Raw genomic sequence first — 15,697 nt, 5'->3', positions numbered from 1 at the left:
CAATTTCCAACATAAAGTACAATATATATTCACAAACCCAAATGAGAAGAAACAATTTTTGTGTTTCTTCCGAATCTCTCACGTATCGATCCTTAACATTATCAGTTTTCCACCGCCGTTGCTTTTTTAACAATCTATCAGCCACACCGCTATTTGCAGCAGCAGTTGCTCCCCCTGACCGAAATGAATGCAAACCGTAAACATTAGGATTAAGTCCAATATCACGAAGTTTGTCGCGTAAGATTTCTCGTGCTCTACTGTAACTCATCTGCTTTGAGCCAACGAAAACGTCTTTATGCATGTTCTAACAATGTTTTATGTTCCTAAACAAAAAATATTTTGAAGTATCTGGAATAGTTGCTTCAATGATATATTTTTTCAAGTAATAGACAGGGCATAAATCTGATTTAGTTTTACAAATTGTCACCTGTTCGCCCTTGCACAATTGATCCGTTTTACTCTTAAAAATGTTAATTTTAGCACAATCATCAAAAATGTTATATCACATATTTTTAAAGAAACCAATTCGCTAAATCTCAAAAAACCTGAAAAACATACCAAACACATTGTGACGAATCTCAAATCTAATAAAGAATCAGAGTTTCCAAAGCGTTTAACAATCTTTTTCATATCCTCTATAGTTATCGCGCATTTCTGAACTGGTGGTTTTGGATTTGACCTTATTAATCCATTTTAAACAAAAGTAACCAGATCAGAATCGCAATGATCACTAAATCCCGCAATTTTATGAGCCCATAAAATACCATATACAATGGCTTTAATTTTTGAAGCAGACGGACAAGAATTTTTAAGTGAAGCCAAGAACAGACTGACTTGATAAGCCGTAGATGGCAAAGGATTAAGTTCGTACTTTCTACACCATGCACTATATGCTTTAAAATAAGTATTATACTGTTTGTTAAGTGTTATCTGACTTTGATGCTTTGACCAAATCCTTCAGAATTTATTGCGACTTTTGCAATTCTGATGGAAGACATTCTCTGTTGATCCAGCGACCCATTTTAAAGGCATCTGTCAAATGTATAAATCATTTCCAATAAAAACATACATAAATACTGTAAATTGACTTACTGTAATAAAAAACGGTTTTCCTTGCTCTCTTTTTTGCAAGTAATCTCCATTTTAAAGTTACATTACCCTTGCTCTCTTTTTTGCAAGTATTATACTTTAAAAATTGTTTATTTTAACCCTTGCTTTCTTTTTTGCAAGTATCATCCTTTTAAAAATATATCATTTGCTTTCTTTTTTGCAAATATTCCATTCCTCGTGTACTGTACTGTAAGCACCAGGTGCAAACGGTACCAGTCGAACAAAACATTAACCAAACATGGTTTCTTATCATTATTTATAGCCATACATACAAAACAATATCCATTAACTCATAAATACAAATAAACACACGTGAAATATCCAAACTTTACCATACGTATAGCAAAACTGTCGAAAACATTCATATCACCGATTCACATAACAACATACATATACTGTAGTTATATTCGAACAGCAAGAACTTTACTTGAAAAACGCCTTGAGCTAAATACAGAGTGGTTGTTACTCACAAAAATATTCTTACCTTTGTCGAACACAATAATATCCTTTACAAAATGCTTTTGTATATTGCCAGCCTCAAATAAGAATGGCCAAAAGGCTGCACTAGGCCATCTGGGTACCGCCAAAACGCCATGCGCAGATAAATAGGTGGTACTAACCAATTCAAATCGGCACCCCAAAACTGGGTTAAACAATCAACTGCTTCCGTTTCAAAATCATAGAATTTTGAATTATATCTCAAAGTCTTTTTATTTTTAAAAGTAGCAAAGCGATCAATCGAAAATGGACCCCAGATGCCATTCAAATACTCAAAGAAATCTCGTGAAACTTCCCATTCATCTGTATTGTTTATTTTACTTATACTGTCGGCAATGGAATTATATTCTCTGGGAACCCATTGTATTTCTAGTCCTATATTCATCTTCAAACAAATACTAACAAGGGACAAAATTGTCACAAAACCAGGTTTTCATTGTGAAAAAATATCTGATAAAGGGAGAAAACTGAAACTGAACTTTTGAAATGAACAAACAAAATTAACCCCCTTTGTAAGTTTGTTTTTAAAAAAAATCTATTTTTAGTTGTGGCGACCTTGACATTGGAGATATTGACGTGATTCTTTCGTGCGACACACCGTCCCATGATGGTGAACAAATGTGGCAAATGATTTTAAAAACTCACAATGAATGACATAGTTATGGCCAGGACAAGCTCATTTATGGCCATTTTTGACCTTTGAACTCAAAGTGTGACCTTGACCTTGGAGATATCTACGTAATTATTTCGCGCGACACACCGTCCAATGATGGTGAACAAATGTGCCAAATGATTTTAAAATCTGACAATGAACGACATAGTTATGGCCCGGACAAGCTTGTTCCGCCCGCCCGCCAGCCCGCCAGCCCGCCAGCCAGCCCGCCCGCATTCGCCAATCTAATAACCAGTTTTTTCCTTCGGAAAAACTGGTTAAAAATGCTTAGAGCTAGATCATGTAACTCGAGATTAGAACTTCCTACCTTTACCACTTGTACACATGATTGAGAGTCAGAAAACCACTTTACAGTTTTCCCCCTTAAAACATACCCATAAGCCCGTAAAGCTAGAAATACTGCTTTAATTTCTCTTTAAGTGGAACTTTTATTGCAATCATCACTAGACCATATATCATGAACAATGAAACCTGGCCTATCTGCAATGTAAGCCCCACAGGCAAACCCACTTGCATCACTGTAAACTTTCAAAACTTCGACACATGTACAATTTACTAAGAGGTCTTGATTGTATGTCATCTATGCGATGCAACCAAAATCTTAATTCTGAAAAGCAAAAGCTATCTGGATCAAGTGCTATAACTCTATCCCATGACTGTCTAGATGCGATTTCGGAATATAGAAATCTAGTCATTAACCTTGCTAGACTACCTATAACAGGCATCATAGAAACAATTTCACCGTACATCTAGCTAAATCCCTAGCCGAAACCATTGGCATGGACGAAAATACCTTCTAAAGAGTATTTTTAAAATCAAGCATTCTTCTATCGGGAATTTCGATAGAAAACATTTGGCTTTCCCAGATTAATCCTACCCATTCTAGCCTCTGATCTGGTACCCATATTGACTTTTCCTCATTGATCACAAGTCCAGCTTCTTGTAATGTATTTCGAACAAAATTTGCGTCTTGTGTTGTATTTTCGATATAAGAATTAGTACCCTAACCGTCATCTATAAACATAACAATTTTATGCCATTAAAACGCCAGTATTAAATGATCTCCCTAAGACACTTAACAAAACAAAAAGGTGCGCATGACAAACCAAATGGAACAACTGTATAAACATAGTATTTACCATTTAAAGAAAATCCCAAATATTTCTGGTGTGCAGAAAATATGTCCAAATGATAATAACCTTTTGACAAATCAAATTTGAAGCAAAAACAATTCGGATCAAAATATTCAACTCCCGTTTTCCAGTCTTTGAAAGTCATTTTTTCTTTCCAAATGTATTTATTAACAAATCGTAAATTTAGAATCAACCTTTTAATACCAGCTGAATTCACGGCTACACTTAATGGACTTACAACATGGGGGATTTCTATTGATTCTACAATAAAGCCATTACTTAACATATCCTGCACCGACTCGTTTACAAAATCTATATACTTTAAAGCTGATTGGTTATTTGCAGATACACATTTTCAGGTAATTCTATTAATGGTAATTTGTAACCGCCGACAATACAGTCAATTATATCAGGGTTGGCACCGATGCTTTTCCAAAAAAGTACATGTCTCTTTAAACTACCTTTTACAGTTGAAGAACGTGATAAATGATACTTTTCTTCACAATGCGCGTCAATGTCAGAAATGTCTAAACCAGCAATATACTTATGATTGGATAGGTTTTCTATATGGATTTCCGGTCTCACGTCTAGGCATGTTTTTTCCCTGGAAACGGTTAACCCACTTGCACTCGCGCCGGAAATGACCCTGTGGTCCACAAGCGAAACACGCGGTGTTGGCACCGGCTCTGGCTGGATAGGGCCGAAAAAACTGTTGGCGCTCCACACCCATAGCCATCGGTCGAGAAGGGAAAAGAGGACCAACAAAAGGATCCTGCGGTGGTGGAGCCGGGGAAGCGGAAGCAAATGGTCGATCAGCCAAACGATTGAAAAGAGAACGTACATTCAACGAATTAGAAGGATTTGATTTCAGTTTTTTGACAGCTCTAGCTTCGGCTTTGTTTATTTTCTTTTCATCATCACTGTCCAACCCTATTACTGGTTTTTCATATTCAGCAACAGTGGCCCAGCCCCCGGGGGAAGAATCAGCCAACCTGACAAGTTTATTTCTGTATGTTAGTTTTTTCAAACATTATTTTGACTTTACTTTCGCAAAGCCAAGACTATCGCTGTCCAATATGCATTGAAGCAAAGAGCAAAGTTCTGTATTGAATATGAACTAATGTTTACACGAGGAACTCTTGAAAGCAGGCACCTCAATTTTATCAACAGTTTTATGGCTTGTAATATCTCTTTATAACGATGACAACTGTGAATCAAAGTAGCTTCTAAATAAACCAAACACGTCCAACAATTCTTCCCTATCCCCCGAGGGCCTACCTTCTTGACCACTACCACGTGGTCGCTCCGTGTGTCCATTTCATGTGGCAGCTCTGTCTTCGCCGGCGATGCGTTCACGCCTCTCGTCCGGGCTGTCCATATTTTACAAATTGCCAATGCTAATACGTACAAAAATAAATCAAAGTCCACAATTAAATGTGGTTGAGCAGACAAATATAACGATTTAAATCGCGTCAACGCTCTACCCTGCTTGCCTGTCGAATGACCAAACCTACAAATCTGTGCACGAGGAAATCTTGATTTCCGCACCATTGAACATACACCACCTTCAAAACCTGTATAACCACTTTATTCAATCACACACCGATAATAAATACATTTATATTTGAACGTTGGCACGTACCCGATATCCAGAACAAGCAAATAAATTATTAAGTTTGGAATGCCTTTCAATTGATCTCTTCTCCTCGATGGACGCTTCACTTCGAGTCTGGAGGCGAGGACACAAACGAGTCGCGTTCTGAGAAAACTGGGCATAATGCATGTGCGTAAAGTGTCGTCCCAGATGAGCCTGTGCAGTCCGCACAGGCTAATCAAGGACGACACTTTCCGCTGTTATGCCATTTTTCGTTTAAATGAAGTCTCTTCTAAGCAAAAATCCAATTAAGGCGGAAAGTGTCGTCCCTGATTACGCACTGCACAGGCTAATCTGGGACGACACTTTACGCACATGCATTATGTCCAGTTTTCTCGGAGCGTGACTCAAATGCAGGTCTTCTGTAGAGCCTCAACCTGTCCATACGACTTTCTCCTGCGCACTCACATGTTCCGACCTTAACTGGTTTAAACCATAATGCTTTGCAATAACCACTCCAATAACGTGACCTAGTTTATTCATTCGTGTTGTGTTTATTGACGAGTTCTTTTTATTGTGTGGTATTTCATAGGCAATTTGTCACTTGTTATGCATAGAAGACTCGCGAGTGCTAACAAACAATTCTCTCATGTTATGTTTCTAAAAGTTTAAATATTACAATAATTGTTATTTCTCGGCGTTACCCATTTGAAAAAGACTCGTCGGTTTACATATTCCAATAGTTAATTTCTCATAATAATAGACGAAAAAAGCGACGATATATTTTATTCCTCCAGCCAATAATAACACAAACGCGCTGACAAAAGAGCCTAGATCGCCCATTCGAGACCTTACTGAACTGATCTGTTCTGCACAATATATTGATGTTTCCAGAACCTTTAAAGAACTCGCGAATTCATTGAAACATCGTAATTTATGTAAATCGTAATTTACAACTAGTCGTAAATCGTTGATGAAACGGCTCCCTGGATTTTATTAAAGCTAATAACCGAGTTTCTATGTGTCTTATCAAAATTGCCCCACTCCCCAGGCGGCCAAGTTTTTCAGCGGACCGGACAGATTTTTAAAAATTGGCCGAGAACATTTGTTGTCAGCAACTTCCACGATGATTTATTTAAAATTTCACTTTTATAGTCTTCAAAATGTGTAAGTACAGCAACATAAGGAAAACAATGGCGGCCATGTTTATTAACGGACTTAAACATTACTCGAAATTGGTTATTACACGCGGAGACTTTTCTAACGGAATACTTTACAAAATTGAAAATCATATATATATTTGTAAATAATTTGATTTAAAATTGTACATGTGATCATTCGACTACGTTTTGTGAAAGCTCACGATACGACCATTAATCCCGGACGATTGAACACTTTAGCAGGTGGGGTAGGTATGGTTTCATCTTGTTGCACGCGAACATAGCCAAACGCGATAAACTTATAATTTATTTAAATTTCACCATTATAGATGGGATCTTACACAAGGAAAATTTACAATTAATGCGAAAAGAAGAAAATAGTTCTCGTATGAATACAGTAATTAGTAATGCAACTTTGCGATCGGCTTGTTGAGGGCTACCTTCCCCACGTGCTGACGCGTCCGATCGTCACGGATGAATGATTTTAACGTGAGCTAACACATAATGTAATCAAATGAGCATATGTACAGTTTGAAATCAAAATCTTAACTTATAATTGAGATATTCGAGTTTGAAAAGTAATGCGTTAGAAAAGCATCAAAGTGTATATCATAAGGATAATTTTTCTGAGCAAGTTTCATGGTGATTTGACAAAAAAGCGACGTCATGTGTGTTCAAAAACCTTTTCTTTATTTTGTCCTTTTTTACTTCATAATAAGATTCCAACTCAGTTGAGAGATCATTGGGCCTAATGTTTAGACGGTTTGATGAAGTTTCATGAAGATTGGACAAGTAACGTTGCCCACAGTGTCCACAAGGAAATAGATGACGAACGATGCACAACGGACGAAAGGTGACCACAAAAGCTCAACGTGAGATGAACTAAATTGCAAACCAATCGATAATAATGTCAACTTTAATGTATGCGCATCTAAAAGCCATTACGCATTAGAGATATAATACAATACCATACGAAACAGAAACGTGATTAGAACTTTGAACACAGATTCACACAAAGTTAGTTTATAACAATCAGAATAAGGTCAATGTTTGCTAAATTTAATCAAACATACTATGAAGCACAATTAAATGTTGATAATATAGTATACAAAATGAAAATATCACATATATAACATATATCTGTCAGTTGTGGACAAATGTCAAACACTCACAATAGAGGTTTCTTTTATATTAAAACACGTGCACAAACTTTTTTACATGAATTACATTTATAGGGATAATACACGTTTTCGAGGGCATGATCATCTGCGGGCGCTCGAAAAATCCGTTCCTGACCGAGTGCGCAGCAGCACTCGGTCAGGAACGGATTTTTCGAGCGCCCGCAGATGATCATGTCCGAGAAAATGTGTATTTTCGCTATTATTGCATAAACAAATCACACATACCAAAATAATTTTAAATAACATTGAAAACAATGTTTTGTTCATTCGACATCGACAAAATAATTCGATTATTTCAATACAGTTCAAGGTTGTGTTTTACATATGCCTCACTCGGTCAGGCAGTTTTCGATTTAAAATGTGTTTAAACAGTGGATTAATGCAAAGTTGAAATGCAGCCGCGTAAAGTAAGAAATGAGGAATTATTTTGGAATTTACAGCAGGAACGTTGAAGGTACATAAACACTTACATTTACAGCATAGTCTGGTGAAAGTGTTGAGTAAATAACCTTAACTTCAATGACGTTGCCAATACAAGAAAGCTGTTGTCAAGAGAGTGCAGATGGTATAACTTGAAAAGTGGATTGAAATAGTCATTATCCCTGCATGCATGAGGAAACTGGTGCTTATTCAGTTCCCCATTTATGCTTGGAAAGTCGTCGAAGGCTGGAGAAGGGAAGTAACTGCGCGTAAACCAGATTATGGATATGAAAAACACATAACAGGGCTTGAACGGCACGTGAATCGCATTGTTAATACACGATTTCTCCCGTTCAAGCCCTCCTTTTGCCAAGTTTGTGCACACCGCCAGAGGGCATTATAGATAGAGTTTATGCAATAATAAAGGCAAGCATATTTTGATTACTTAAGGACAGAGATATAGAGATCCAAATAATCGTCCGACTGTGTATAAGTCAATGTAGACATGGATCGCTCAGTGATGCAGGATTTATTATACATTATTAGAGAAAGTCACTTTTATGAAAACGCTTTTTAGTATTTATTGATTAAATAAAAAAAATTGTTATTGTGAGGCTGAATAAACCGAAATAAGATTCATAATATCGTAAAACCAATTGATAACTTTCGCATTAATTAGTCGAATTCACATCAGCTTTGCATTTCAGAAAGACTAAATAATGACTTAACATTCTAATACATTCGCACGTATAAATAACAGAAAAGTAGTTAGCAACAACAATCTGTTAAAAAAAATACAAAAAAACGATGTAAAATAATATTATTTAACATTTAAGTTTCTTACATCATAACATGTCTTGAACCTTAATCGTCCCGAATTACATGATTACATAGAGATTCACCGGATTGCAAGAATGAAATGAAGGTACGTTTCATCTTTAAAAGAAAAGAACAATAGTACATAATAAGCAAGAAACTCGAAAAAGGTATTCCAGTTTTAGACCAACTCCACTATTTGATGAACCCTTATATACCGGGTAACTGGCACTCATCTTTACTACGTCTGAAGCGTAACCCTCCATGTCTGCACTTGGATCATGTAAACGTTGCGTAACTACCATCGATGTGAGCGGGGTAACAAAGTTATACTCCAGCGACATATTGAGCGCAAGTGTCTTGAATTTGACCGCATCAGATTCGTCTCTTGCGATGTCCATCATAATCAGATAGTATTTAATCTGCTTGTATGCGAAAATCCTTTCGATGAAATCCACACGACCCTCGTTTGATATCCCAGATGGAAAACTATCCACCAATGACGATGAAATTGTGATTATAGTATCACCAGTACTGCTTACAGCATTGACGCAGATTCCCCAACTTTCCGTTGGGATCGCGTTCATTTTTCCAACCATTACTATTTCGGAGCCACCAAAGAAGTATGGAAATTCAGACTGTGACGTTACAACCTTAACTTGCTTGATTTCCGTTCGTGTGTCCAGATAGCAGATACTGAAACTGACCCTACTTAAATAGGGATCTGAAACTTCGTCGTAGAAATACACCAACTGATTCTTGGCACTAACGCCTTCGAAGATTCGCCGGGCATTTGCTCCATTCTCTTCCGACAGAGCACTTAGAAAACCAAAGTCCATATCGAAACCAAATGCCAGAGAGTAAATCACTGCTTTGTATTCTCGTTTTGAACCAGTGGTTACATAGTTTGCGTTTCGAATGTTAGCCCGTATTTCATTGGGGTTAGTAGTTGCGCCGGACGATGGGAGTCCATCCGTTAGAAATATAACAATATTCCCTCGGTCATCAATCAACGATGTGCTGTCAAACATATTTATGGCTTTCAACAGGGCATCGTTTATGTTGGTCGACCCTCTGGCGACGACTTTTGAAGCAGCATACTCTACCGCCATATTCACGTTCAATATCGTAGCGGCAATAAACGATTCTCTAAAGAGCGTCAGCGAATCGTCAAAAAGTACGATATTGAACGCGTCAATCGGCCTAAGCTTTCTCAAAATGTCGATAAGAGAATCTCTTGCTTGATTGATCTTCGGTCCTGACATTGAACCGCTAATGTCAATTACAAAAACGACAGCTTTTGGTAAAACCTCATAGGTGTCCGCTGGTGAAAAGTAAGAAGCGATAAAGCCATCCGTTGTGTAAAGTGCCAAACCGCCGCTGACCGTGCTCTCTTTGTGAATGACGTCATAAAATACTATGACGTCGCCATGGATACCCAAACGCGGATCAAATGACGTCTGCAGATCAACAGAAGGTTTAAACTTCACAACACGTGTTTCCGGTGTTTCCGTGCTTATGCTGACAACATTACTGATTTTTGAATTGACAGAATCGCTTAAGCCTTTCGGTGTTTGAACTTGGAATGTATCAAATCCCTGGGGCTCGTGGTATGAGCACATCATCGTCAGGTTGGGTACAATTTGGTTCGGTTGAATATTTATCATTTGTTTGTACTGTCCGTTTCGTCGTTCCAAAAGTTCTTGATACTGTAACACAAACAGGACAGATGAATGTGCTTGAACATTCGTTCGGACAGAGAATGTATCCACATCTAACCGTCTCTCTTTAGGATACAAATCTTGGGACACATGGCCCGCACTTTCGTTCCTGTTTTTAGCATCCTGGTAAAACTTCTCCGCTTCATATTTTTCCATGACTTGACTTACGTATTCTACGCCATTAATCGTCATTGTAAAATTGGAAATGAACGCCGATAGAGGAATCTGAACGGTAAATACGGTCTCGTTGTCACGCGTTCCATTGTTGCTCACGATGCTAGTAACACTCACATCGGCGAATCGTGCGTAAACTTTGGACACTATCGACATATCCGAAATCGTTACTATTCCGAGTGAGCTTCCAGTTTTATATATTGTTTCCTCATTGCGAGGTTTGCGCACGATCAAAGCACCATAACCGTACTCAAGAACGTATAAGACCCAAACAAATGTAAGTCTGTGAACGATCAACATGTTGTCAAAGCTTAAGAGCACAGTTAAATGCAATTTATTGACATTTCTGTTTAATCAAAAAATCCAAGTGGATTACGGGTATTTATAGACTTGAGTAATCAGGTTGTTCTATCATCGACAACTCTTGTCGAATGCACAATATATATATTCAGAGTGTTTCCTCCTTACAGTTACGATAAATTGTGATATGAGATTTTGAGTTGTTTAACATATCCACATTTCTGACGCGTTCGCACGAGTGGTTTAGTTCGCGTTTACTAAAAAAAATGGTAACATTTTATTCTGTAACTCACATGTGTTTTGACGCGTGTTTTTCATCAATTTGACCAAAGAAATTATGATATTAAATATATGAACAAGGTAGGTATACCTTTACACATGATAATCACCTACATCAACATGTTTAAGCCATTAAATGCCTAAATGGCGGTCGATTTTCCTAAACTAGATTTTTGGGAAAGGTTGAAAAATGACCACAAACGGTTGCCAACATAACTAAACTTATCGAACTCGTAGAATTGTTTGGTCGGCTCTCGTCTGACCGAACGGTCATTTGGATTTAAACAAGAGACTCTTAGAGTACTACTATCGAATTACGCAAGCTACCGAATATACTCCGCATTAGTAAAATAAACAAATACAAGTTTATAAATTAACAACACAGATTTGTCGTTGTGTCTGCGTTATAACGTCGAACACATGTGCTGTAACTATGCGAAGTTTATTTGACAACAGGTCATTGGGACCGGGAGAATGGTCGATCGCTTCCATTTCAAACTTGCCGAAAATAATCATTTTGTACTGAATAAAATATATACATGTATAAAACTTCACTACAAGACAACGTATATGTATGGTGATGATGTATTGTTTACAGATGCACTTAGTATAAAAAAGCAGTCCGCACAGGCTAATCAGGGACGACACTTTCCGTTTTTATGCCATTTTTCGTTCAAATGAAGTCTCTTCTTAGCAATAATCTAATTTAGGCGGAAAGTGTCGTCCCTGATTAGCCTGTGCGGACTGCGAAGGCTAATCTGGGACGACACTTTACGCACATGCATAATGTCCAGTTTTCTCAGAACACGACTCAAATGCAGGTCTACTGTAGAGCCTCAATCTGTCCATACAGCTTCCTCCTGCGCACTCACAATTTCCGACCTTTACTGGTTTAAACCACAATGTTTTACAATAACCACTCCGATAACGTGACCTAGTTTATTCATTCGTGTTGTGTTTATTGACGAGTTCTTTTTATTGTGTGGTATTTCATAGGCAATGTGTCACTTGCTATGCATAGAAGACTCGCGAGTGCTAACAAACCATTCTCTCATGTTATGTTTCTAAAAGTTTAATTATTATTACAATAATTGTTATTTCTCAGCATTTGAAAAAGACTCGTCGGTTAACATATTCCTATAGTTAATTTCTCATTATAATGGACGGAAAAAAGCGACGATATATTTTATTCATCCAGCCAATAACACAAACGCGCTGACCAAAGAGCCTAGATCGCTCATTCGAGACCTATTAAACTGAGCTGATCTGTTCTGAGCAATATTGTGATGTTTCGAGAACCTTTTCAGAACTTTACCAAGGTTTTATTAAAGCAAATAACCGAGTAACTATGTGTCTTCTATCAAGTGCTCAATTTTTTTCGATATAACCATATACTGAAAATTGCCTCACTCCCCAGGCGGCCAAGTTTTTCAGCGGACCGGGCAGAAATTTAAAAATTGGCCGAGAACATTTGTTGTCAGCAACTTCCACGATGATTTATTTAAAATTTTACTTTTATAGTCTTCAAAAAGTTATAGCACAGCAACATAAGGAAAACAAATCCTCATATGGCGGCCATGTTTATTAACGAACTTAAATATTAATCGAAATCGGTTATTACACGCGGAGACTTTTCTAACGGAATACTTTTACTTTTAAGGAAAATATACAATTAATGCGAAAGAAAATATTTCTCGAATAAAAAATTAGTAATGCAACTTTGCGATCGGCTTGTTGAGGGCTACCTTCCCCACGTGCTAACGCGTCCGATCGTCACGGATGAATGATTTTATCGTGAGCTTGCACAGAATGTAATCAAATTATCATATGTACAGTTTAAAATAAAAAAATCTTAACTTATAATTGAGATATTCGACTTTGAAAAGTGATACGTTAGAAAAGCATCAAAGTGTATATCAGAAGAATAATTGTTCTGAGCAAGTTTCATGGTGATTTGACAAAAAAGCGACGTCTAGTGTGTTCAAAAGCCCTTTCTTTAATTTGTCACTTTTTTTTTACTTCATAATAAGATTCCAATGCAGTCGAGAAATCATTGGGCCTAATGTTTAGACGTTTTGATGAAGTTTCATGAAGATTGGACAAGTAACGTTGCCCACAGTGTCCACAAGGCTATAGATGACGAACGATGCACAACGCACGAAAGGTGATCACAAAAGCTCAGCGTGCGATGAACTAAAATGCAAACCAATTGATAATAATGTCAACTTTAATGTATGCGCATCTAAAAGCCATTACGCATTAGAGATATAATACAATACGATACGAAAAAACGTGATTAGAACTTTGAACATAGATTCACACAAAGTTAGTTTATAACAATCAGAATCAGGTCAATGTTTGCTCAATTTAATCAAACATACTACGAAGCACAATTAAATGTTGATAATAAAGTATACAAAATGAAAATATCACATATATAACATATATCTGTCATTTGTGGACAAATGTCAAACAATCACAATAGTGTTTTATATAATATTAAAACACGTGTACACACTTTTTTACACGAATTACATTAAAGGCAAACATATTTTGATTTACTTAAGTACAGAGATATAGAGATCCAAATAATCGTCCGACTTTGTATAAGTCAATGTGGACATGGGTCGCTCAGTAATGTAGGATTTATTGTACATTATTAGAGAAAGTCACTTTTATAAAAACACTTTTTAGTATTAATTGATTAAATAATAAATAATAGTTATTGTGAGGCTGAATAAACCGAAATAAGCTTCATAATATCGTAAAGCCAATTGATTAATTTCGCATTATTTAGTCGAATTCACATCAGCTTTGCACTTCAGAAAGACAAAATAATGGCTTAACATTCTAATACAATTCGCAGGTATCAGTAGAAATCTAATAGAAAAGTAGTTAGCAACAATAATCTGGTTAAAAGCAACAACAAAAAACGATGCCAAATAATATTATTCTACATTTAAGTTTCATTTATGTCTTCAACCTAAATCGTTCCGTAATAAAATGATTACACAAAGGTTCACCGGATTGCAAGAATGAAGCACCGGTACGTTTCATCTTTCAAAGCAAACAACAATCGTACATAATAAGCAGGAAACTCGAAATAGGTATTCCAGTTTTAGACCAACGCCACAATTTGAGGAATACGCTCTAACCGGGTAACTGGGACTCACCATAACATTTTTTCGTAAAGGTGAAAATGAATCATCCAACTCTGCATCCAAATGCAAACGACTCCAATCATGCAAACGTTGCGTGACTACCATCGACGTGAGCGGGGTGACGAAGTTATACTCCAACGACATATTGAGCGCAAGTGTCTTGAATTTCACCGCATCAGATTCGTCTCTTGCAATGTCCATCATAATCAGATAGTATTTAATCTGCTTGTATGCGAATATCCTTTCGATGAAATCCACTCGACCTTCGTTGGATAACCCAGATGGAAGACTATCCACCAACGACGATGAAATGGTGATTATAGCACCACCAGTACTGCTTACAGCATTGACGCAGATTCCCCAACTTTCCGTTTGGATCGCGTTCATTTTTCCAACCATTACTATCTCGGAGCCACCAAAGAAGTATGGAAATTCAGACCGTGACGTCACAACCTTAACTTGCTTGATTTCCGTTCGCGTGTCCAGACTGCATATATTGAAACTAACCCTACTTAAATAGATATCTGAAAGTTCGTCGTAGAAATACACCAACTGATCCTTGGCACTAACGCCTTCGAAGATTCGCCGGGCATTTGCTCCATTCTCTTCCGACAGAGCACTTAGAAAACCGAAGTCCATATTGAAACCAAATGCCAGAGAGTAAATCACTGCTTTGTATTCTTGTTTCGAACCAGTGGTGACATAGTTTGCGTTCCGAACGTTAGCCCGTATTTCATTGGGGTTCGTAGTTGCGCCGGCCGATGGGAGTCCATCCGTTAGAAATATAACAATATTCCCTCAGTCATCGATCAACGATGTGTTGTCAAACATATTTATGGCTTTCAACAGGGCATCGTTTATGTTGGTCAACCCCCTGTTGACGACTTTTGAAGCAGCATACTCTACCGCCATGTTCACTTTCAATGTCGTAGCGGCAATAAACGATTCTCTAAAGAGCGTCAGTGAATCGTCAAAAAGAACGATATTGAACGCGTCAATCGGCCTTAGCTTTCTAAAAATGTCGATGAGAGAATCTCTTGCTTGATTTATCTTCGGTCCTGCCATTGAACCGCTAATGTCAATAAAAAAACGACTGTTTTTGGTAAAACCTCGTAGATGTCCGCTGGTGAAAAATAAGAAACGATAAAGCCATCCGTTGTATAAAGTGCCAAACCGCCGCTGAGCGTGCTCTCTTTGTGAATGACGTCATAAAATACTATGACGTCACCATGGATACCCATACGCGGATCAAATGACGTCAATTAATGATACAGATTTATTAATAAACGACTTCGTTTTTGAACGTAAAGACAGGTCAGAAAAGGCTGGTGGAGGACTCATTATATATCTTAAAAAGAACATTAGCTATGTCCGTCGCTTCGATCTAGAATCCTCGGACATTGAGACTATTTGGCTACAGGTAGCAATCGAAAATAATAAAGCACATCTTCTATGCTTTATCTACCGTGCCTTAAAC

At 37.4% G+C, this 15,697-nt stretch overlaps 2 protein-coding genes across 2 annotated transcripts; both read right to left on the bottom strand.

Annotated features, from left to right (window-relative positions):
* Positions 1 to 7,211: 7,211 nt before the first annotated feature.
* LOC127867610 (inter-alpha-trypsin inhibitor heavy chain H4-like) lies at positions 7,212 to 10,884 on the bottom strand. Its single transcript, XM_052408903.1, has one exon. The coding sequence runs from the start codon at positions 10,778 to 10,780 to the stop codon at positions 8,708 to 8,710; it is 2,073 nt and encodes a 690-aa protein (XP_052264863.1). The 5' UTR covers positions 10,781 to 10,884; the 3' UTR covers positions 7,212 to 8,707.
* A 3,228-nt stretch (positions 10,885 to 14,112) lies between these two features.
* On the bottom strand, positions 14,113 to 15,022 carry LOC127869815 (inter-alpha-trypsin inhibitor heavy chain H3-like). The gene has a single exon (XM_052412473.1). The coding sequence runs from the start codon at positions 14,857 to 14,859 to the stop codon at positions 14,113 to 14,115; it is 747 nt and encodes a 248-aa protein (XP_052268433.1). The 5' UTR covers positions 14,860 to 15,022.
* Positions 15,023 to 15,697: the final 675 nt, after the last annotated feature.

The sequence above is a fragment of the Dreissena polymorpha genome, chromosome 2 (genome assembly GCF_020536995.1).
Source record: "Dreissena polymorpha isolate Duluth1 chromosome 2, UMN_Dpol_1.0, whole genome shotgun sequence".
Taxonomy (NCBI): Eukaryota; Metazoa; Mollusca; class Bivalvia; order Myida; family Dreissenidae; genus Dreissena; species Dreissena polymorpha.
This window is presented reverse-complemented; position numbering and strand designations above follow the sequence as displayed.

Excerpts from the sequence above, each read along its gene's own strand:
- LOC127867610 (XM_052408903.1), bottom strand. The coding sequence starts at position 10,780 with ATGTTGATCGTTCACAGACTTACATTTGTTTGGGTCTTATACGTTCTT.
- LOC127869815 (XM_052412473.1), bottom strand. The coding sequence starts at position 14,859 with ATGGACTTCGGTTTTCTAAGTGCTCTGTCGGAAGAGAATGGAGCAAAT.